General features: G+C 43.3%; 1 protein-coding gene across 2 annotated transcripts in view; it reads right to left on the bottom strand.

Annotated features, from left to right (window-relative positions):
• The window catches only part of SERINC5 (serine incorporator 5), a 97,263-nt gene extending 85,014 nt beyond the window's left edge, over window positions 1-12,249 (bottom strand). For both annotated transcript variants that reach the window (XM_080804707.1, XM_080804708.1), the window contains exon 1: window positions 12,086-12,249. In XM_080804707.1, the coding sequence (XP_080660833.1) occupies window positions 12,086-12,112 (27 nt within the window). In that variant the 5' untranslated portion in view covers window positions 12,113-12,249. The remainder of the gene's footprint in view (window positions 1-12,085) is intronic.
• Between the last annotated feature and the right edge of the window lie 12,781 nt (window positions 12,250-25,030).

Genomic DNA, 25,030 nt, shown 5'->3' with positions numbered 1-25,030 from the left:
CACCAATGAGATCATCTGTCACATGGGCCCTTCTCCACCTCCACAAAGGAATATGAGGAAACCTGCCTGTTAAGACCCCTTTCTTGGGATGCCTCGGTGGCTCAGTCACTTAAGCATCTGTCTTTGGCTCAGGTGATGATCCCAGGATCCTGGGATCATGTCCTGCATCGGGCTCCCTGCTTGGTGGGGAGCCTGCTTCACCCTCTGCATGCTGCTCCCCCTGCTTGTGCTCTCTCTGACAAAATAAATAAATAAAATCTTTTAAAAAAAAAAGACACTCCCCCCCCCCGCCCCACCCTGCTCTTCCCACTAAGGGAAAGCAACCTTGCTTAAAACAATCCTTTTTTTTTTTTTTGCTAATAACGTTCTTGCCCCACTCTCCTTCCTATAAAAACCTCCCATTTCCTAAAACTTCTTGAAGCTCCTCTCTATTTGCTAGATGGGATGCTGCCCAATTCATGAATTGGGTTTTTTACCCCCCCCCCCAATTTTTTTTTTTAATTTTTAAGTAATCTCTACACCCATTGTGGGGTCTGAACCCACAACCCTGAGATCAAGTGTCGTATGCTCCACTGACTGACCCCACCAGGCACCCCCAATTCATGAATTGTTTAGTAAGGCCAATAAGATCTTCAATTTTACTCAGCTGAATTTTTTTAGTACCCCAAAACATTCCACTAAAACCCGGTATCTCCCACATCTAGCTACTAACCTCCCCTCTACTGCCACAGGTCTTAAAAATGCATTACGTCCCCTTCCCAGCTTCAGTTCCTTAGCTCCCCAGTAGTCTCTAACCGACAGTGCCATAGCTGCTCCTCCTTGGAAACCAGGGCTGCCAGGCATCTAGGACTCTCCCTTACAAACTTCTAGGGTGTAGGGTGTCATCTGACAAAGCCAAAATATCTCCCACCCCAAACCCCCATGCTCTTTCCTCTCCAGGCAGGCTGTACCCTCCATCGCTTTATTCTCTTTCTATGTTTCTACAGGAATGTCTTCCTTTTAAAGTTTTGGGTTTGGTTTTTTTGTTTTGTTTTGCCTTCAGATTTTATTTTTATGTAATCTCTACACCCAGCGTGGGGATAGAATTACAACCTGGAGATCAAGTGTCACTGGTTCCACTGACTGAAGCAACTAGGCACCCGGAAAGCCTGCCTTTCAAATGGAGATGTCTCCACTGTTGGGTCTTCCCCTTATCAATCTACATTAGGTCTTTTTGAGGTCATAAGATTCCTTTGAGAAGCTAAAAAATGGTAAGAACCCTCCCAGATGAAACACTGTATAACCACAGGGCTGCAAGAAACCACCTGCACAACTCCCCACCTGCTGCTCCCCTGGGGCTGGTTCATTTACTCCTAAGGAAGTGTCTCCCCCAGTGAACTCGCTGCTTCCTCCCCTTTCACAGGCGTTAACTCCGAAGCTGAGATATGCCAGCCTCGATTCAGGTCTCTGAAGAAGTTCTGCCCAGGAGAGATCCTATACGAAGAAAATCTAGCCTCAGGGGCACCTGGGTGGCTCAGTGGGTTAAGCCTCTGCCTTCAGCTCAGGTCATGATCTCAGGGTCCTGGGATTGAGCCCCACATTGGGCTCTCTGCTTGGCGGGGAGCCTGCTTGCCTGCTTCCCCCTACCTCTCTGCCTACTTGTGATCGATCTCTCTCTCTCTCTCTCTCTCTCTCTCTGTGTCAAATAAATAAATAAATAAATAAATCTTAAAAAAAAAAAAAAAAAAGAAAAGAAAAAGAAAATTCAGCATCAATTCACTAGTTGCTCCCAAGCATAAAAGTAGGACTAGTTAACGCCTTGAACTATATTTTTCCAGGCACCCAGTGATTATTTACCGATTGACATATTGCTTTAGTTGTAGTAAGCTTTTTCTTTTTCTTTTTCCTTTTTTTCCCAAACAGCAGAGAAGACATCAGTATCCTTAGGAATGTTAAAAAGAAAACCACAGGCCCAAAATGGTGTCACTTAGATGAAGTGAACTGCAGTTTCACCTCCTGAAAATGTAACTTTTAACCAGTCAACGTGGAGTTTCCTGGTCAGCACTATGAAGTTTACTGATGACTCCTTCCCCTTCTGCTCCCTTTAGGAAGGCAACGTTGCCTAAAACAATGGATTCTGTACTGATAATTTCCTTTTTCCCTCTCCCTCCTACTTTTGCAAACCCTTCCCTATCGGGGAACCTGGGAAGTGTAGTCGGTTGGATATCCCGACTCTGGTTTCTGCTCAGATCCTGGTCTCAAGGACATGGGATTGAGTCCCAAGTGGGCTCAGCCCTGGGCGTGGAGACTGCTTGAGACTCAGACTCTCTCTCACTCTGCCCCTCCCCCTTACGTCTTGCTCTCTCTCACACACACTCTCTCTCCCTCTAAAATAAATGAATAAATGTTAAAAAAAAAAAAAAAAGGAAAAGAAAACCCTTCCTTTTCTGTGGACCTTTGAAGTTCTCTTCTACTTTCTAGTTGGAATGCTGCCCAATTCATGAATCGATTAGTAAAGCCAATTAGGTCTTTAAAATTTACTTGGTTGAATCTTTTGTTACTTAACAGGAATAATGGTACCAAAGCCGAAGAAAATTCATACTGATAAAGAATCCTATTACAGAGACATTTTCATTACTATGGTTACAAAATACGGCCATTGTTTCTGAGAATACCACTGGAGGAGTTCAGTGAGCATGGAGTCAACAACAAAAGACTCAATTCTTCCTTGTTTTGGTGAACCACACACACACTAAGGATCAGAGCATTAGGAGACTGAGCCCTCTGTGAAATTACTGAGATATAATGCAAGAACAAAAAACTGGAAAATAAATCCTATGAAGACCTCATGGGCTTTGTTTCAAAGTGTGGTTGGCCCGTTTATAAAGACAATATTTAAACAGAAGTCTGATTTTCCAGCTCTCCTACTTATCTCTGCATAAATAAGATTTAAGGGGTTGAGTGTGCATGTGTTTTTTCCTATTTTTGTTTTGACTAGACAGTTTTCATGAGGGGGGAAAATGCTGTTTAATCACTGTATGCTGCAACCTTACTTCTAACCTGCAAGTTGTTTCAAAATTTAATCTGTGCTAAAAAATTCACTACAACTTTTTCCGTAACAGCTGCTTTCCTTAAACATCAGCTCAGCTATAATCTCAGATGGCAAACTACAGAAGAAAAGCCAAAGTAAAATCCCATTTCCTTTAAAATTCAAACAGATGTTTTATGTAATCAAATCAATCCACTATCTGAATTTCCTTACATACACGCTACACTGACTCCCACACTGTGTTCAAAAATCTTGGAAAGGTTCATTTTAGACTTGGAAAATCTGATCATTAAATATAATCACAGATCAGTGACTTGATCAATACTGCTCTCAGGATCCTGTCTCAACCCTAAATTTAACTGACAATGACAAAATATAACGAAACTTTACTAACAGTGCTGCTTGACATGATGCCCAGAACACAAGATCTCTACAGTGTTAAAAAGAAAACACACCCAAAATAGTGTCACTTAGGTTAAGACCCCAAATCAGTAAATGAAGACCTAATACCCAACCAAACTGCAGTTTCCACCCTCCAAAGATGTAACCTTTAACCAGCTGACATGGGAATATCCCGGTGAGCACTGGGAAATTTATGTATACATCTATTCCCCTCCCCTTAAAAGGGTGACCTGCCTAAAACAATGAATTCTTTGCTAATAATTTCCTTTCTTCTACCCTTCACCCTTTAAAAACTATTCCTTTTCCACCCTCTATCTTTATTTTTAATTTTTTACGTTTTTTAGAAGATTTTATCTATTTATTTAACAGAGAGAGAGCATGCACACAAGCAGGGGCGGGGTGGGGGGGGGGCACGGGGGTGGCAGGCAGAGGGAGAGGCAGGCTTCCGGAGGAGCAGGAGCTGACCCAGGACTCATCCCAGCTGGGATCATGACCTGAGCCCAAGGCAGATGCTTAACTAACTGAGGCACCCATATGCCCTCCCTCCCCACCTTTAAAAACCATTCTGCTTGCTAGATGGGATGCTGCTGGATTCATCAATCATTTAATAAAATCAATTAGATCTTTAGAATTTACTCAGTTGAATTTTTTTCTTGAACCATAGTTATGTTATAGTTAAAATTACAGGTACTGAAAACAATTCAAGAGATAAAATGGAACTGTGTCAGTGGCTAGTTCTGCATACCATCTTACATGAGGACTTCCTTTTATTATTTTATTTTAATTTCATTTTACTTTACTATTTTATTTTATTTATTTTAGTTTATTTTACTTTTATTTTATTTTATTTTATTTTTTTGGTAGGCTCCACACCCAATGCGGATGAGCTGAGATCAAGAGTTGGACGCTTAACCGACAGAGCCCCCCCCCCCCGCCACCCCGAAGACTTCCGTTTTGAGGTCAGACTATCATAGATGAACTGAAATATAAGTAGACAACGCTGTCCTCACTGTTCTACCCTTGCAGTTCACACTGAAACACCGGGGACACTGAAAGGTAAGCTTCCAAGTCTCATACTTGACTCACTTCCAGATCTTGAATAGCTGTGGGAAACCTATGGGTGATATTTACACAGAAAACCAGGCAGAATCAAGCAACGGGGAAGAGATGACCTCATTAGCAGACACAGTCTGAGGCTGCCTTCCACTTCCCACAGGTCGGCCCTCTTCAGCCCTCCCAGCCAAGGCATCCCACGCAGCCCAAAGCTATTTGTCAGCTCGCCCAGGTCAGCTATAAAGCAGCCCAAGAAAACAAATCTGAGTGAACCCTCACGCTAACTCTCCAACCAACATGGCTACTTTCACTCTACTTACTGCATAAGATATGTGACAGACTTATCTCCCCCACAACCTAAACCTGCCTAACTACACAACATCTCCAAACACTCTTTCTGTATTAGCTCACCAGTGAGGTATATAAGCCTACAGGTCAACATCAGCCAATCACCACCCTTTGTCAGTGTGGGAGAGTGACTGTGTGGGCACTTGAGTGCACTCTGCCTGCATTTTACAAAAATGAACAGAAAAATAAAAGTGCTGATACTAGTGATTAGAAGACAGGACTCAAACTTCATGTAACTGAAACAGCGATGAGCACCTTCATACAACAGGAAAATAATGACTCAGACACCATCTAGATAGGTAGTATCTATATAAATAAAGGTAAGGAAAAAGATCAAAGTTAAAGAAAATGTCAGAAATGACTGAAATATATTGTCAATGATGGCATCGAAAGGGGGTGTAATTCAGATTTTCTTCATTATTTTTGGTCTTTTAGAAATAGAAAAACTTCCAAACCTATTAACACCAATGCTTATTAACTAACTTTCACTCATCCACCTTTATTTAACACCTCTGGAGAATTCATCATGTTTGAAGGCACAAGAATAACTACACCTGAATGTCAGCCCAGAAAATATTAATGACTACAAAGGAGTGGCTTCTGTCTGTTAAAAACTTCCCTGACCAAGGGGCACCTGGCTGACTCAGGCAGTAGAACCTGCAATTCTTGATCTTGGGGTTATGAGTTTGAGCCCCACGTTGGGAGTAGAGATTAGTTCAACAAACAAACAAACAAAAACTTCCTTGATCACCCAGTAATTCCACAAAAAGAACAGGACAAATACAGCAGCTACAGCATAATCCTAATTTTGCAAAGTAAAATCATATATACTAAATATGGGTGGCTGGACTTTAAAATACCAAAATGTTGTTCTCTGGGTGATAAGTGTGATGTTTTTTCCCCTGTGTTTCACAAATTACCCCCCCCCAAAGTTCAAAAACACACCAGTCATGGATAGAAATGAACTTTCACGCCTGGATCCCTTCCAAGGGTCGAAGCATCACATGATATAATGAGGACCTAACTTTCCAATCACTATAAACAAAGAGCTGTAGGGAGAAAAGGTTTTGTAACCAAAAGCATTCAACAGGGGGTTCAGTGAGGTCATAGTATGAGCTCTGTCTAGGGAGAAAGAGGAAGCCCATACATGCAGTAACCAGGAAAGAATTCCTGTCCATCAGATGGCCACGTAGTGGATGGTGTGGGCACATTCAGAGAGAACTCTCAAAGCAAGGGGAAGATCATTACTAAGGAAATGCTTCTTGAGCTTATTGACTTTTTGTACAAGTTTTCATAGACTCTGTGTGTGTGTTTTAAGCTCCAGTCTGGGGGTGACGAGATGCCCTGATGAGGAACACCCATGCCAGCTAACACTTCCTCAGAGGCCACACTCTTAAGTCTCCTGCATGGGCTTTGATGACCTGCACCTCCGATGAACCCAGGTTTTGTTAACCAGCATAGTCATGGTGAGAAATGGTGAAAACTCCCTCAAAATCTTAACACAAAGCAACTCTACACAACAGACAATTACCAAACTGTAAGAGGGCTTCCGGCAGTCTAAGGCTGCATCCCTGGGATGACCCAACTGCCTTTGGCCTTTCCGTTCTGAGTCAGGAGAAGCTCAGGGCTCTCAAAAGAAATGAACTGTCCTAGCCAACACCTAAGACAGGCCCTGGCCTCCCTTTCTTAAAGCACTGACCAAAGAGGGCTTACAACTCTGAATCCTTGTCCCTTTGAGATGTATATGTATTTCCTACCACTCTGGAATGTCTTTCTCAAGGACCCACATGTCATCGCTTGGAAATATAATCATCAGAAAGGACAGGATGTGTCTCCCCAGTGTCAGTGGAAGGACAATCTTAACTTGCCAACTAGCAGACACAACTGGCCTAATCGCAAATACACTCACCAACTTCTCTAACGTTTCACTTCCCTAACTCTACTGGGCCCCACGCACTCCTCCCTACTCCCTCATTCCCCCTTGAAAACTCCGGACAAAGGACAAACGGCAACAGAGCTCAGCTCTTTTCCCCACTGTCAGTGGCTATGGAATAAAAGGTTTCCACTGCTTTAACATCTAGCTTTATGTGTCTTTGACCATGGATGGTTCCTGGTGGCATTCGTGATTTCGTTAACCAATATAACAGGCATTAGAAATGGGCTTTCATTTTCACTGAGAATCTCAATGATTAATACAATCTAGCTGGAAATACCTTGGCCAGGGCATTCCTGCCCTTACATGAACTGGCTCGACCACCACTGGAGAGTGAATGTGCACCCCAGGAATGGCACCATGGCCAGGATCCATCCATGCGGTCATGCTGGCTTGGCGGCCTAGGGCCCTGCGCGCTAGTCTACAGCTGTGCCTGGTGATGCAGGGAACGTGCAAGTTCCATGTCAAGGCCCCCCAAGAAGGGCCAAGAGCTGGGACCAGATGAAGCCTCAGATCAGGCTGCATGATCGTTCTGTACCTGCCTGCCAATACATGTCCACACGTGCGGCAGAATTTTGTCTGGAAGAAACTAAACCTTACCCACCCGCAGCCACTAGCAACTACCAATATCTATCAAAACAGTCCAGTAGCTGGGTATTCAAAACTGCCTGAGGCCCATGATACCCCAAGATAAGGAGCAACTGTTACCGATTATTTATTCATTATCAGAATATTAAAGAATGGCAATCTTGTAGTTAAAAGCCCCAACTTAAGTGGGCCAGTGTTCAAGGCCTGGCTCCACCACCATGTAATATCAGTCAAGTTCATTTATTTCTCCGTCCTGCTGTTGCCTCCCCTGCAAAAGGAGGCCAGTTAATCGCCCCTTAAGGCTGTTGTGAAAAACGAATGCTATAACATAGGTGGAAACAGGGAGCACCTTGTGGGAATGAAACAAACTTCAGCTATTGTTACTGCTATCATTCATGCTTACACTTGCCTGGAGAAAACCCTGTCGAGCTTTACTCTTAAACTGCCCTGAGAGCACTGTCTGGATTTTTCAACAACTCATTTCACCTCTGACAGAGTGCGTACTGTCATTTTCTGTAGCTAGCTTTCCCCACATTTCCGCCCCCGACTAGCCCTTAAGTTCCAGGAGAGCAAGGAAGCTTTCTTCATCATCCAGTCTTCGGGGACCTGCCACAGTGCTGGGTACCCACGAAGTGTTGAGTGGCCACTCTCTCCTGTCATCTCTCCTTCCATTAGCATCCATTAGCAACAGCATAAGCAAAATCTGAGTGCATATTAGAGTCAGCACAAACATAAGACGACCTGGACAATGCCTAGGCACAGGTGGGTATTGGCCCATAACAAACGAAGAGTTTTGGGGTTCCTTACTCTGTGCCAAGCCATGTTTTAGAGACCGTATGTCTAGAACACATACTATCCTCACAATAACCCCAAGAGGTACTATCTCACCCATTCTACAGTAGAGGAAAATTGAGGTTAATAGAGCAAAGGTAAAATGCACTCATTCACAAGAGCCCTGGTTGTCCAGATTTCCCAATTCAAACCCAGACCTGAGTCTGTAGCTCTTATGGCTTACACATTTTTCCTAATGGTCCTCAGTTAAAGTCCCCCAAATTTCTAGCACCAACCTCAAGCTTCTCCTAACTTGTTTTTTAAGATTTTATTTTTAAGTTATCTCTACACCCAGTGTGGGGTTGGAACTCAACCTCAAGGTCAAGAGTCACATGCTCGACCGATTGAGCCTGCCAGGCACTCCCCCAAACTTCTCCCAATTTAAACATCCAACTGGGGGCACCTGGGTGGCTCGGTCAGTTGAGAGTCTGCCTTCGGCTCTGGTCTTGATCCTGGGGTCCTAGAATCAAGCCCCGCATCAGGCTCCCTGTTCAGCAAGGGGAATCTGCTTCTCCCTCTCCCTCTGCCCCTGCTCATGTTCTCTCTGTCTTGCTCACTCTTTATATCAAATAAATAAAATCTTTAAAACAAATAAATAAAATAATCATCCAACAGGTAACTTGCCACTTCCATTTAATTTATAATAGGCTTCTCAAATGTAACAAAGCCAAAAGAAAACTATTGGGTTTTCCTTCCCAAATGTCCTCCTCCCTTCAAGCCTATCTCACCTAGTAAACGGCACCGTCATCAATCCACATCCTGGGGACAAATCCAGAATCGCTCTCATTCCCACACCCAGACGGAAGTCCAATTCTACCTCTAAAATCAGCCAGAAGTCAACAACAGGACACTGTAAACACTACAGCCTACATTAAGGTAAAACACGCTCTCCTCAGACTAACAGCAGCAGCAGATCATCAAGATTTAAGCTCCGTCAGGAGGCATTTCTGCTCAGTGCTACAGTCTGCTTGCACACAGAGGAGGCAGTTAAATCATATTCACTGAATGAACAGCTCTGACTGCTCTCCCTGCCTCCACTCTAGTCCCTGATAAGGTTGAGTCTTCACAGCACCCAGAGTGATCGAAGCATAAATTGAACCACAGCTCTCACTGGAACAGGAACAAAACTCCAACTCCAACCGTGGCTGACAGTCTCTGGCTATGTCTGCCCCCACCTGCCTCTTTACCCCATCTGCTTCACTGACGACACCCCAGCCACACTGGACTCCCTTCTGTTCCTCGAAAACCTTGAAAGCCTCCTTACCCAGACCTTGACATGGATGTCTCTCCCTACCGATCAGTCTCAAATCTGAGAGCATTTTCTCAGTCTTCCCCAGCAAGCTACCCAAAGCCCCTCGGCCACCAGGTCTGGTTACGGTTCTAGTACTGACCGTTTCACGGTTTACATGCTTATGGGATGTCCCCACCCACAACGGGACGGCCCACAGAGGGCAGAGATGATGTCCGCCTGGCTCACTGCCCTATCTCTAGCTCCTGGCACATAGTAGGTGCTGTGACATTACGATACAACCAGAAACAGAGATTTGGTCTTCCTCCCCGGTGTGGGAGACTCAGGAGATTTGTGACTGGCATCTGAAATGTGGGACGAGAGGCAGTCTTATCTGACTAAGCCTGTGGGATACTAAATCCAGGTAGTGTCATAATTGAATTGAATTGTTATGAGTCCAGTTGGTGTGTGGGGAGTTGGGAAACTGGTTGGTGTGGCTGGCTTGGTCAGATAAGCATCTGCCTTCAGCTCAGATCATGATCCCAGAGTCTCACATGGGGGGGGGGGGTCCTTGCTCAGTGGGGAGCCTGCTTCTCCCTCTGCCTGCCTCTCCTCCTGCTTATGTGCTCTCGCTCGCTCTCTCCCTCTCTGAGAAATAAATACATAAAATTAAAAAAAAAAAAAAGAAATGCTGTGAGTAAAAACAGTTCATAGGTGCTCAAATTAAAAAAGATTGGTAGAACAGAAAAATTGACTTAGCTTCTGGTGGTGCTATGAGGTTTTCTAATGTACATTTGTTAACAGCCCCATCCGTATGAAATCACAGTGTCATCAACCCCTCACTGCCTTGAGACCCACCACATTTTTGCCTCAAGCAGCCCAGAGAAAGCAGAAGTTAACTCTCCTGTGATGAATGGCCAGGTTTTGGTTCTTTCCAAAGTCCTGAGAGGGGGATTTTAGAAACAAGTCATTAAATCCTGCCAAAATATCAACCATACCAATAATTCTTTTACAAGACCACTTGAGTCCCAGTAATCATTTTCAAAGCCCTAAATTAGCCGCTTGGAGTCACAGAAGGCCTCAAGGGGCTTTCAAGGGACTAGGGGAGGACAGATGCCCCTAAATGTCTGCAATTACTAAATAATGGGAAGTGTGGCATCAAATTGGAAGGCATCTCAAACAACAACAATGAAAGATTTGCAACTCTTTCTTGAGCTTGGGAACATTCAGAAAATAGCCTTTCCCATCCACCTTGGTCTCAAAAGCCCTGGCAAGGTGGTTAGCACCATCTCTCTCTTCTTGCCTGACTTAACGCAAGTCATTACACCTCAAGGTGTAATTTACCTCAAGGTAAAAACCTCAATTGTCAGGGGAGCCTGGCTGGCTCAATGCGTGGACCACAGGACTCTTGGTCTCAGGGTTATAAGTATGAACCCCAGGTTGGGTAGGGAGATTACTTAAAAATACAAATCTAAAAAAATCCCACAAAAACCTCAATTTCCTCATGTCTGAAAAGGCCAACGTGATTGCATGCCAAGTACAGTATTAGACCTCAAAAACCAGGATAACCACATAGCCACTGGAAGGGTGATGGATTATCTGACAGTGTAACTGGCCAGTTACAGAAACTCACAGTTTAACCCCTGCATCACTTACACGGGCTGGCCTTGATTGCCCTAAGGCTGAATGTATTAGAAAGCAACAACATCCCAGCACGGGAATGCCCCGGGAGATAGATTCATGGGAGCGGGGGGGGGGACATTAAAATTGTGTACAGAAATGCTGTCCAGAATAGAAAAGGCAGGGAGAAGGGAGCTCCACATCTGTAAGGCTTTGCCTAGTTGGTTGTTTCTTACTCTGCAGGAAGGCATGAAATTAGCATTAAAGAGTTAAAACCTAGTAATTCTGCCCAGATGCGCTACTCACCAGTAGGAGTCGCCTATCCCAAGTAGACATATATGTTTTAACATATTGTATATATGAGTGTAACTGGCAAGTTCAGTTAAAAGGAGGGACGGGAAGGTTCGCGCTCTGCCCAGGCAGCCAGGTTGCGTCCAGCCAGGGTTGCGTCGGCAAACTCAGGAAGCAGGGCTGAGTCTTCCCTGCGACCGGCCCTGAGCACCATAGTTTGGAAACAAGGTTTCGAGACGTTGTCGAAGGCACAGAGCCAATGCTCTACGCTTGCAAGATGCCAAGTGCAAGCTGCCTGGGCCATATGACCCGAGTTTTGCTCGCGGCAAGAGAAAGGAGACGTTGCCCAAACGCACGTCTTTTTCTGGGCTCGTAGGGTAGTGCAGAGCGGGTGGGCTACGAAGCTCAGCACCACACACTCGTGCCCTGCAGGAGGGGAGGCGAAACTCTCCGGGGACAGTCGGGTTCCTTCGCGCGAGCCCTGCCTGCCCCGCCCTAAGTCCCTAAGACCTGACGGGAAGACCTCGGGGTCTCCTCTCGGGCTTCCCCGTGTCCCTTCCAGGCCGCCCACGGCACAGGGTTTCCCCGACGGCTGGGCGCCGCGCTCCGGCCCGAGGCGCAGTGTCAGCCCCGTACGACCCACCTGCCCCAGCTCACTCACAGCTGCGGATCTGCGGCGCGCACGCAGGGAAGTCGGTGGTGCCTGGGCTCCCGGTCCCGCAGCCCGACCCTTCGCCCCCCTCCCGCGCTCCCCCTCGCTCACCTGGCCCGCACAGCACTGCGCTGACATCGCGGCGGCCGACGACCACGGGCTTACTCGCCCGCTGCCCGCTCGGCTCCGGCCCTCCTGGCTACCTCCAGCCGCGATCGCCCCTTTCTGGAGCAGCTCACTCCTCCACGCCGACCAGCCCCAGTCGAAAGCCAGGCACCGCCGCCAGGGTGAAAACAACCGCCGCCAAACCCCGCCTCGCCGCCCAGGCCCCGCCCGCCCCCTCGAGCCGCGGCCGCCCTCAGCCCCGCCCCGCTCCCGCCCCTTCCCTGGCGCTCCGCCGCGGAGCAGGCTCGCCCGGGGCTCGCACTTCCGCTGGCGTCAGGCGGCCGGGCCGCTGCGCTCACTTCCCGGTGCGGCGCCCGGCTGCGGAGTCCGCCCACCGTCGGGCGGGCCCGGCGTCCCCGTGCTTAGCCCGCGCTCGGCCTCCGCGGAGGAGGGCCGGCGGCCCTCTGACCTGCCTCTCTGATAAGAGAGAGCTGGTGGCCAACTCCAGGGAAGCTTAGATCCTTAACTGACTGCTGAGTGACGGGCACCGAACCGACGCCGCGGGGACCAGCGAATGCTGGTCGGCTCTCTGCCTAGCGACCAGAGATCTCGCCTGGATCCCTGTTTCTGAAGTCCCTTTATCTCCCTCCTCTGCCAGGGAAACTAAACGACTTTAGGGAAAGTCCCCTCTTCTCCAGTTTCCTTGCATCCATGGGCACTTGGCTGTTTGGCCCTATCTTTGCCAGGGCACTTCGGGGGGATTCAGTGAGAGCCCTTTCCGCGCTTGTCAGGACATTGATCTATATTCCAGCTTCCATCCCCGCCCAGGGACTCAGTTTGCATCCCTGCTGCCTTTCTCCCCGACCTCACTTGAAAAAGGGTCCCCAATAATTGCTCGCTACATACAGAAAATAGCGCCCCTAGTTCTCCCTACCCAAATCTGCTCTCCTCACAGCCACTTCAAGAAGAGGAGTTTGTTAGTACGAACTTTGCGTTAAGCCCTTTTACTTAAAACATGACAGTACCCATTTAGAAATGAGGCACTGAAGCCCAGATACCTTAAACAACTTGCCCAAAGCTTCACAGCAAAGCTGAAGAAGCAAAATTCGGACGGGAGTTCACTTGCCTGATCCTCTCGCACTCCATGCAAGTCTTGTCCTTCAGTGAACTCGCTTCCAAGACAGAGCCTTTGGCCAAGGAGTGCATTGTCGGGCAGAATACAGGCTCAGAGTGGAAGGAAAGTCGGATGGGAACCCGTCCTGAGGTTTTATGAGCTGTGCAGGGTCTCCTAGAATTTCAAACGCTGGAGTTCAGAGGAAGAAAGGTAAGAGAGCAGGACCTACTCAGAGCCACGGAAAGTAATGAGAATTGGCTCTAAAATTCAGAAATAATAATAAAATAGAAAAAAATTTTAAAAACATAAATAGTAGCAGACCAGGCCAGCACCCCGCTCCCTGGTGGCCCCGGACTCATCCAAAGCCAAGGCCACTCTGGCGCCATTTCGCACCTGGGGAGACAGGTTGGACACCTAGAGTTTCTGTCCAGGTGGGAAGAGCCAGGCAGCTTCTGGGAAAGGGGAGGTGTGACATTTACATGTGTTGGAGCAGTCTGGGATCTAGGCCTCCTATCCAGTTAGAGAAACTGAGGCTCAAGAAGGCAGAGAATTTTAACCAGCAACCCCTGGGATAGAGGCAGAACTGGTAGAAGGATCAGGCCTCCTGACCCTGAATCCTGTGCTCTTTTTGCCAAAGTGATGCCAACATGGGAGGGTTCTGTGACTTTATCAATACCAGCCTCCCAGAGAGTTAACACAAGAATTAGTAACCCAGGGATTTGGGGCACCTGGGTGGCTCAGTCGGTTAAGTGGCTGCCTTCGGCTCAGGTCATGATCCCAGGTCCTAGGATCGAGTCCTGCGTCCGGCTCCTTGCTCAGCAGAGAGCCTACTTCTCTCTCTCCTTCTGCCTGCCACTCTGCCTGCTTGTGTTATCTCTCCCTCTGTGTCAAATAAATAAGTAAAATCAAATAATAACAATAATAATAACCCAGAGATTTGTCAACCCTGCCCTAAGGTATGGAAAAGCAGAGGGGAAGCCTGAGCTTCCAGAGTCAGGAAGTTGCAAAATTTAACTCTACGGAGAACTGGCTGGGCCACCTCTTAGTCGCAGTGTTACCATCTACAAAACAAAGCTAATAATACACTCTCCACAGATTAGATCAACTCACCCCTACAGACCTTGCTGAACAGGGGCCAGCCTTCTTAAGCACTGAGTAAATAACAGCCCTGACTGGTATTAATAAACGAGTTTAAAGGATAAGAAATAATCTATGCAAGCTGATTCCCCCCTCCTTGCTGGAAGATCTCACAAGAATGTGGCCTTGTGTGGAGCTGTACCACCTGCCTTGCTCTGAGCTTGAGCGGTTACTATTTAAGGTCTGGTTGGTACCATCTTTTGCATCTGTGCTCAGTTAACAAGAATAGAGGTAATGTCAGCAGACAAAACATAAAACAGTGGCACTGTAATTTTATTTTAAGTGCTCTGAAGACTTTTCCAAGGAAGACAGATGTACATGGTGTTCCTAATGTGTAGATACCTTTACAGTCCATCTCTTTTGATTTGGATTTTTCAGGAACAAGCAGTAATAGGCCTGTTTTAATAAGACTAGCTCTTGGCAGACCGTGTAAAATATTTCAACCACAAAAATTTTCTTAAATGAACTAAATTAGCTCCTTTTATGCCATATAATTAGATATGTATATATGACACATTGAAAATAACCAGTTATAATTTGCTTTTTTTTCCTCCTGAATTTGAAGTGCTTTTTTTGGTTTTTCTTTTTTAGGAAATAGAAGTCAATGTTGAGTTTTAAAACACCACTCACTGAACTGAAAACAGTGGTATACACATATTATTAAAGAAAAAACTAGTCATAGACAGCCACAAAACTTCATTATAAATTTAACATCCAGTTCAAATAATGGCTTAAAAACAAATAAAATTATAATTATTCCAATTCCCTCAAATTTTCTCAACTTTGGAAAAAAAAAAAAACCAAACCCTAGTGGTGCACTCTGTTAATTTTGGGGATTTTTTTAGTATTTTTTAAAATTTATTTTTATTTATTTTTATTTAAATTCAATTAATGTATTATTGGTTTCAGAGGTAGAGGTCAGTGGTTCATCAGTCTTATATAATATCCAGTGCTTATTACATCACGTGCCCTCCTTAATGTGTATCACCCAGTTACCCCATCCCCCAACCCCCTCCCCTCCATAGGAAACAACCCTCAGTTTGTTTCCTATGCTTAAGAGCCTCTTGTGGTTTATCTCCCTGTGTTAGTTTTTAATTATTTTAAAATAATTTTTTAATGAATTTTTAAATTATTTTTAAAGATTTTATTTATTAATTTGCCTATTTGTCAGAGAGAGAGAAGGAGAGCACAAGTGGGGGGTGGGCAGAGGGAGAAGCAGGCTCCCCGCTGAGGACGCAGGACTCAATCCCAAGACCCTGAGAACATGACCTGAGCCAAAGGCAGATGCTTAACCCACTGAGCCACCCAGGCGCCCCCCTTCCTCAGTTAGTTTTTAAATATAAAAGAAGAGATAGACTCCCTAATCTTCACTTATAAACTCTCCAGGGACCTCAAAGTAGTACTGGAAGTTGCATTAATTTCAATTACAGTGAACAACAAAGTATTCATTTAGAAATAAAGAGCTATAAATTCAGGATCCCAAGCAAAAACTAATCAGAGCCCTGTAGTGTCCCCACCCCACACCTTCTGGGGAGTGCGTGCTCCTTGATTTCTGTTAAATTAACATGTGCACAGTGTTTTTTTAAATGTCAAAAATATGACAAAATAGAATGAAAAGCAGTATCTCCCTTCTCCACACCCTACCTTTCAGTCCCCTCTCCAAAGGCAACCACTTTCAATTAGGTTAGCGGTTTTCTCCTATTCACCCCCGTATTTTCATTTGTTTAAAAGATTTTATTTATTTATTTGAGAGAGAGAACGAGAGAGAGAGAGAGAGAGAGAGAGAGAGAGCGTGCAAACACTCACACAAGCAGGGGGAGGAGTGGTTGGACAATCAGACTTCCTGCTGAGCACAGAGCCTACTGCTGGGATCAATCCAAGGTCACCTGAGCCAAAGGCAGACACTTAACCAACTGAGCCACCCAGGCCCCCCAGGTACCCCAGAAGGATTTTTTTTTTTAATGTACTTTTATTTTTCCAAATCAAGTAATGACTGTAAAGAAATTAACAGTATGTTGCCTGGTCAAGATTCTTTGGTTAGATGCTTTAGAGAACTGAAGAAATTTTTTGTAATTATCAGTTAGTTTGTCAGTATGGAAAGCTAATGATTCTTCACCACTCAACTGGTGCCTTGAGTGTTTTGCCTCAGTATTTTAAAGATTCTCCCAGGAACTCATTTTACATTACTAATTTCCTTGGTAAGTCCTGTGAGTGTATCTAATACAAAGGAAAATACTCCTTTGAACATCCCAGGGAAACTAAACTCCAAATTAATGAAGAGGGTAGAGGGTTGTTCAATAGGTTTTTCAAAGTTGCTCAACCCTTCTGGGAACAAATTAATTTTTTTCTAAATCCTCAGGTTAATAGCCTAGACTTAATATCAGTGGGGAGAGAATATATATATATATATATATATATATATATATATATATATTTCTGTACTCATCTCTGATTTGTGTGTAGGGGCCAAGGACAGACTGTCCCAAGATGGACCGATCATTTGGCATAAATATTTTTTTAGTTAACTGGAAAAGAGAGCCTGTACCAGGAAGAGAGCAATTAACAGAGATCTCTTTCACTAAGGAAAAATCTCCCTGACAGGGCAACCTTTGTTTCCAAACATCTCCTCTCACCTTCTGACTAGTAGTCTTCTTCCCCTTCCTCCCCTCAGGCCCCTCAGCCTCGCCTTAGCTCAGCATAAGCCTCAAGTTGCATGTGTTGGGAATGTGTCTATGTGGATTCCCAGTAGGAAACTACACAGTACATAGGAAACTAAATCTGATTTTCTCCTGTTAACCTGTCTCATGTCAATTTGATTCTTAATCCAGCTGGAAGGACCTTGAAGGGCAGTGGAAATTTTTTGGTATCCATTTTCCTCTCTTAAATATTTGCATAAACCAGGCAAATCAACATTACAGTCACTATTCAACTTTATTATGAACTTTAAAAAACATTTCTGCAAACAGTTCATTTCTGTTCTTCTGCATACCAAGGGAAATTATTCTGACTTCTTTGGTTTTAAAACTCAATCCAAAAATCCTGATTTCAAGTAAACACATTCAGAGAGGCTTGAGGTTGAGGGGAGGAGGGGAAGACAAAAGAGAGAGCAGGCAACCTTTTCAGTTTTCCTGGTTAATTCTTTCTAATTAATTTTCTGAGGGGAAGAACATGAGGTGAACCCACTTCTTCAAATAAGAGTATTCTGGGGGTTCCTGGTGCTCAGTCAGTAGAGTGTAGGAAACTTCATCTCGGAGTTGTTTGTTTGAGACCCATGTTGGGTATAGAGATTACTTAAAAATAAAATCTTAAAAAAAAAAAAAGCACCTCATATTGTATTATCTTTTTAATGTGTATTTAAAGAGACTACTCCTGTTGGTTTCTTTTAAATCCCCTTGATATGATGCTTCCTTTGAAGTTAGCCTCTTAGGAGGTGATTGGTTTTAAAAGAGCCGCAGAGAGTTGCCTGTGAAACCATCTAGTTTCTTGAAAATCATTAAAAGGCTTTCATTGAGGGCTTCACTTGAAATATGTTTACTTTGTTCTGTGAAGGATGGAAAAGTGGAAGGAGCTTCTTGAGTTTTCACAGAAAGACAACGTAGCTTATTTATTTGTAATCACATTTCAGTTAAAGAAGAATGTTTAAGATTCAACAATAGAATTTTAAATCTGTAAGAAAAAATGGTAAGGAAATATTCAAACACTACTTCATTTTTGTTTCCCTTTTCAACATAAAAGAGTACACCCAATGAAGAAAGTTAGTGACTCTGAAACTCATGAGAAGTTTAAAAATGGCTGCTTTAAGATTTTTAAAAGTATGCATTTATTTTAAAAAGTATGCATTTACTGAACTGACGTCAATCAATCATTTTGAATATTTTCTTTTTGTGTTTTTTCCCATGACATTTCTACAAATTGAGAGAAAGAGTAAACATTCTTATTTTTTTGTTTTATTTTATTTTATTTTTTAAGATTTCACTTATTTATTTGAGAGAAAGAGAGAGTACAGGCAGGGGAAGGAGCAGAGGGAGAGGGAGAAGCAGGCTCCCCCCTGAGCAGGAGTCTGATGCGGGGCTCTATCCCAGGGTCCTGGAATCAGGACATGAACGGAAGGCAGACACCCAACTGAAAGAGCCACCCAGGAGCCCCCGTTTTAGTTTTTAAAAGCAGTGGTGGTCTGTTCCATAACCTGACTACATTTTCTGAAGAAACAAATGGAACCTTAGCCATTTTCATTTCTAACCCATCAGCCAAAGTATAAAATCTGAAATGAGGATGTGTGATCTGAGCCACAGTAAACTGAGATAAGACACAGACACCAAATTTTTGTTTGCTTATTTTGGCTAGGATATGGGACCAAGTAGTAGGAAACATAGAGTTAAAGCAATGTTATAGTCTTGGGGGTGGAGGAAGAGAGACAAGGGAAGTAGGAGGGAAGAAAACGATGGGCCATTTAGTGGAGAGAAGGCTGAACCAAAATCTCGCCCCAGGAAAACCTTAGATACAAATTTGTGAAAGGCTCCAGCTGTTGTCAAACTGCAGATTCACCATCTTGTTCCTGAGAGGCTAATGGTGACTTCATCAAGGAGATAATTTGGGAGACTTCTCTTTTAGAAATACAAGTTTTTCTGGTGCTGTTATTTTTAAATTCCTTTGAAACACAGAGGCTAGGGGGGCACCTGGGTGGCTCTCAGTCAGTTAAGCGTCTGCCTTCAGCTCAGGTCATGATCCCAGGGTCTTGGGATTGAGACCCGCATTGGGCTTCCTGCTCAGGGTAGAGTCTTCTTCTCCCTGTCCCTCTATCCCTCCCACCCTGCTCATTTGCTCGCGTGCTCTCTCTCTCTCTCTCTCTCTCTCTCTCTGTCAAATAAACATATAAATAAAAATCTAAAAAAAAAGAAAAGAAAGAAACAGAAACTTTTGGAAAAATAGGAGGTATTTCGATGTCTTAGCTTCTACAACAGGAATAAGTGAGGTTTAGTGCTTGGGCAGAAGAAATACCAATAGGTATAAAGTCTTCTTAGCTTTTATGTTTTAAAAATGTCAAATGGTACCTCTAACTATGTGCCTACAGCAGTCAGATGGGCCCTCATCTTCTATACATAGTTGACCTCTCTCTGCCCTCAAGGCTTGCTCCGTGGGAATCCCCAAGGGGAAACAATACCTTCATCTAATCAGAGTTCTCTAACTCTGGGGATCTTTCACACTGGAAGTGCTGGGAGGCAAACAGGTCTTTGAACATCCATTAGTTCACAAAAGATCAAAATTTTAGGATGTGGACACCTGTGGCATCTATTTTACCATAGATATTGGGGACACTGGATTTTAAGAAAGAGCTTGAGTCAAAAACCACCACCTTTTGTATGACAGGAAGCTGGAGCAAGGGAACCAACTACATTGTGTCACACTGATTTCCAAATCTCCCCAGATTCATCCATTTTAATAAAGCTGGCTATTTTCATTCATTTTCATCAATGTGTATAACATTATACAAATACACCACAATCCACTTATCTGTTCTACTTACACTGTAACTGAACTAATGTTAAGTCCACACCTTGGTAAGTTACAGATACATTACACCAGGTGGTGGTTTCACACAAAGAAAACATTTTGAAGCAACTAAGGACTTCAGGGGAACAACTTGCAAAGCCATGACTCCCTGAGTGGAGGTGAATGGGTTTCTTTTACTTAAGGGTTAGGATGAATATTCAGAAAAGGGAGTTTTGTCATTGCTTATAAAGGCCGGCATGTGGTTGTGCAGACTTACTTAGAAAATATGCTTATACATGTATCCTGGGTGTATTAATGATGTATGTCCTTCTCCTTGGGCAGAGATTTTAACATTATAATGAGGTGGAGGTACCTGTTGTACATTCCAAGGTCTATCTGTGCAGGTGTGCGTCGATGCTCCCGCTCAAACTGGAGCTCTTCCTGTTGTCTGCCTCTGAAAGATAAGGTTAACATTCCTGTGAAGAAAAGGTTGGGGGGGAAGTAGTCAGTGGAAGTCTTGCTGGTGACAGTTTTTTGGTTTTTTTTTTTTTTTAAGATTTTTATTCATTTGTCAGAGACAGAGAGAGAGCACAAGCAGGAGGAGCAGCAGGCAGAGGGAGAAGCAGACTCCCCACTGAGCAAGGAGCAAGGAGCCAGAAGGCAGACACTTAATAGACTGAGCCACCCAGGCATCCTTTTGGTGACAATTTTAATGTCATTTATCCTATGGGGCATGGTTTCAATATTGGGTATGTCTTGCTTCCAGCTTTTTGTTATTTAAAACAATGGTGCTATAAAAATTCATGTCCCAAAGATATGTATATGTTTTCCGGTGCACATGTACAAATATTTTTCTACGTCAGTGGTTCTCAAATGTGGTCTGAGGGCCCCTGGTAGTCCTTCTGGGAGATCCTTTCTTTTCCAAATATGTTTTTATGTGAGTCCAAATTTTCTTCATATTCTTTAACCAAAACGATATTACACAACATATTGAAAGCAGAAGCAGATATGAGAATCTAGCTGTCTTCTATTAAGCAAACATTAAAAAGGTTTTTAAAAATATGAAATAGGGGCATGTGGGTCACTTGTTTGGTTAAGCCTCTACCTTCAGCTCGGGTTGTGGTCCCCAGGTCCTGAGATTGAGCCCTGCATCAGGTTTCCTGCGCAGCAGGGAGTCTGTTTCTCACTCTTCTTCTGCCCCCCTACTCATGCTCTCTCTCTCTTTCAAACAAATAAATAAAATCATTTTAAAAAAGTAATTATTTTGTAGAATATAGTTAGCATACATAAACATATATATTTTAAAACAATGGCCAAGTTATGGCCATGTCTATTGATAGATGAATGGATAAGGAAGATATCTTTTATATATATATACATATATATATGTGTATATGTATAGATATATGTATATATTACACAACCATAAAAAAGGATGAGATCATGTCATTACAACTTGGATAGACCTAGAGGGTATTATGCTAAGTAAAACAAGTCAGAATACCATATGATTTCATTTATATGTTAATTATTTAAAAAGCAGATGAATGAACAAACAAAATGCAGAATCAGACCTATAAATACAGAGAACAAATTAATGGTTGCCATGAGGGGAGAGGGGTAGGGAGATGAGCAAAATGGATGAAGATGGGTAGGAGATACAGGCTTCCAGATATAGAATGAAGAAGTCACAGGAACAAAAGGCACAGCATAAGGAAAATAGTCAATGGTTCTATAGTAGTGTTGTATGGTGACTAACAGTAGCTACAGTTGGGGTGAGCATAGCATAACATACAAATAAGTTGAATCACTATGTTGTATACCTGAAGCTAATATAACATTGTATGTCAACTATACTCAAATAAAAAAAACTTTAAATATCATTTTTGTTACTATGCAATACATTTATTATTTTTATTTTTAAAATTTTTTGCAATAGGTTTATTATTTTTAAAAATAAATTACATAAATATTTAATTTTTTTCTTTTTTCTTTTTTTTTCTTTTTTAAAGATTTTATTTATTTGACAGAGAGAGATCACAAGTAGGCAGAGAGGCAAGCAGAGAGAGAGAGAGGAGGAAGCAGGCTCCCTGCCGAGCAGAGAGCCTGATATGGGACTCAATCCCAGGACCCTGAGATCATGACCTGAGCTGAAGGCAGAGGTTTAACCCACCGAGCCACCCAGGTGCCCCTTCTTTTTTCTTTTTTAAGATTTTCTTTTCTTTTTTTAAATTTTATTTATTTGTTTGACAGAGATCACAAGTAGGCAGAGAAGCAGGCAGAGAGAGAGAGGAGGAAGCAGGCTCCCCGCTGAGCAGAGAGCACGATGTGGGGCTCGATCCCAGGACACTGAGATCATGACCTGAGCCGAAGGCAGAGGCTTAACCCACTGAGCCACCCAGGTGCCCCCCACTGAGCCACCCAGGTGCCCCTTCTTTTTTCTTTTTTAAGATTTTCTTATTTTTAAGTAACTTCTACACCCAACCTGGGGCTCAAACTTACAACCCAAGATCAAGGGTCACATGCACCACTGACTAAATGAGCTGGGCACCCCTAAATTTTTTCTGTTTTAATTACTGATACTATTTCCTGTCAAGAATTCCTATCCCCTCAAGGGTCTTTCTTGGTGGACTAAGAGACAGATTAATAGGAGAAAATAAAATTTTAATGTATATGGGGAATCTACATAGACATGGAAATTCCAAAGACAGTCAGGCAAAATATACATATCTCATTCTGAACTAGGGATTGGGGATAGTGGTCTGGGACTTCTGAGTAAGGGAATGCACTTCCCAGAGCAGTAAGAAGAGCAAATGTCTGGTAATTATATATTTGCCCTACCACACAGTTGGGTCTTTCAGATAAAATTTATCTCTGTCAATAATCCTTATTCTGGGAAATTCTGGGAAAGACCCCCAATTTAGATTCTTTCGTGTGGTTAAGGGTAGTCAAAATTTTCTCTTGAGCCCACAAGGTCTCAAGTGCCTTCAGCTCAAAATAATCCACATGCTAAAGTGGGGCATTTGGAGGCCCTATTCTGGACCCCTTCACTATAAATAGATTTAACCCACATAAACAAATGCTATTTGGTGTCCTCAATTATCTGTAAGATTGTGTAAGGGTCCTGAGACCAAAAAGTTTAAGAACTGATCCTTTAGGGGATGGTCTTCAAAGTAGGTGGACTGTCCAGGGAGGAAAAATGTACAGAGAAAATTAAAAAGAGTTTGTTTCCAGATCCCTAATGTCCATCTATCCTCCGTCCCAGCTTCCTGTAGTTCTCCTTTCCTACCTTCCCATTCACAGTATTACCCCCTCCCTCATTGATTCTAAGGCGCTCTTTTCCCCCTCCACACGGTAAATTGGTGAATGTTACCATCTATAGCCACCAAGTGGCAGTCTTGCCATAGTTGTCTTTGCCTGGCACCTTCTGGTCAAAATGAGAAAGTGCCGGCATCAAAAGTTGAATAGAGGAAAACCCCCCTGAGACCAGAGTGAAGTGGTTTTTTTAGGAAATGCTTCTTCACCAAGGCTCATGATGCCCCTGAGACAGCATATGGGAGAAAGTAAGACATTGACTCTGAGTGGAAGAGCGATTCACATGAGTCACCCTGACACGAAGACAGTTTAAAAATACTTTAGCCTATTTATTTCCACAAGGTTAAAAAAAAAAAATCTGTGTCATAAAGTTTTCTTAAAGCTCCTTCCATAAATATAACAATTAAGTTTTGTATTACTAATAATTGTCTTGTGTAAGACTTAGAGTCTTAAGTTCATAAGAAATGAAACAAAATGAAAATATACACATTTATGTTGCAAAGAATGATGAGAAGTGATATAAAAATTTTTAAGCATCAGTACATATTACAGTAGGATAAAATTCTGGGGGAGGAATGTATTGGAAACATCAGTTCAAGGAGAAGAAGTGATATAAAATTTCTCATTGTTAAAGAGGAGATTGTGTATTTTTTAAAAGGATGCTGGAGCATTTCAAGATCATTACAGTATTTAGATGTTATTGGATACATTTGAAAGAACAATGTAACAGATTTATGTCAAAATGCCAATATGCAGGAATTATATTCTATGTACCTAAATGAAATTTGCTGAGAACATTTGTCAAAGTAGAAATGTGTGAGGGAGTTCATACTTTTCAAAAACTTTTATGTGGAGTATACAAGCAAAAAGATTTGAAGACTGCTAATCTAGAACACTTGCAAGCAGGTAAATGTTCACAGAATTCAAACCAGTGCTAAGAAAAGGGGGCATATATCTGAAACTGTGGGATTTATGGGGTTGGAAGGGGCCCATGACTATTTTATCTTTTGCTTTTTACTGGAACTAGAATAGAGTCCTTAAGTCAACAGTTACCTCCCAGATAAAGGAACTCTCTAAACCACTCCAACTAGGGCTCAGAGTAGCCCTGCGACCTTGAGCCCGACTGATAGTGAACAGGGGAGGCAGGCCTGCTCAAGGGCAAGGCCCTGATTCATAGATCATATGAGACTCCTTTTAGGACAAAAGAGAAGAGGAATTGAGGAATGCAGAAGGCTGGATTGAGGTTGAATTGAGGCCTATTTGAAATAAGAGCTCTGACAAGCACATGCAGGAAGAGAGATAATTCAAGAAATATTTTGAATTTCATTGGACCTTTCTTATAAACACACACAAAAACATGCAATTTTTTTCTCCTTTCTGAGTAATTTAACCCAAAACTCTCCCCATTTTCAGCCCACAGAATGTTCCAGATTACTTTGGGATGAAGACAAAAATAATTCACTTCATGTCCCTCCACATTCAATCATTAATTATAGCTTATTTTTCAAGGCACTTATCTTGGCTGAGACTTAGAAGATCCTAGGGCTGGGATCTTCTTCTTTAAGGAATAAAAATCCCTCTGGGGACTCCTGGCTGGCTCACTTGGTAAAGCATGTAACTCTCTCTCTCTTTTTTTTTTTTTAATTTTATTTATTCATTTGAGAGAAAGGGACAAAGAGAGCACAAGTAGGGGGAGAGGCAGAGGAAGAGGGAGAAGCAGACTCCCCACCAAGCTGGGAGCCTGATGTGGGGCTTGATCTCCGGACCCTGAGATCATAACCTGAGCTGAAGGCAGATGCTTAACCATCTGAGCCACCCAGGTGCCCCATGTGACTCTTGATCTCAGGGTTATGAGTTTGAAATCCACTTTGGGTGTACAGATTACTTAAAAATAA

The sequence above is a fragment of the Martes martes genome, assembly GCF_963455335.1.
Source record: "Martes martes genome assembly, chromosome: 5".
NCBI classification, from domain to species: Eukaryota; Metazoa; Chordata; class Mammalia; order Carnivora; family Mustelidae; genus Martes; species Martes martes.
Note: the sequence above shows the minus strand (reverse complement) of the source record. Positions and strands in the feature narration are given on the sequence as shown.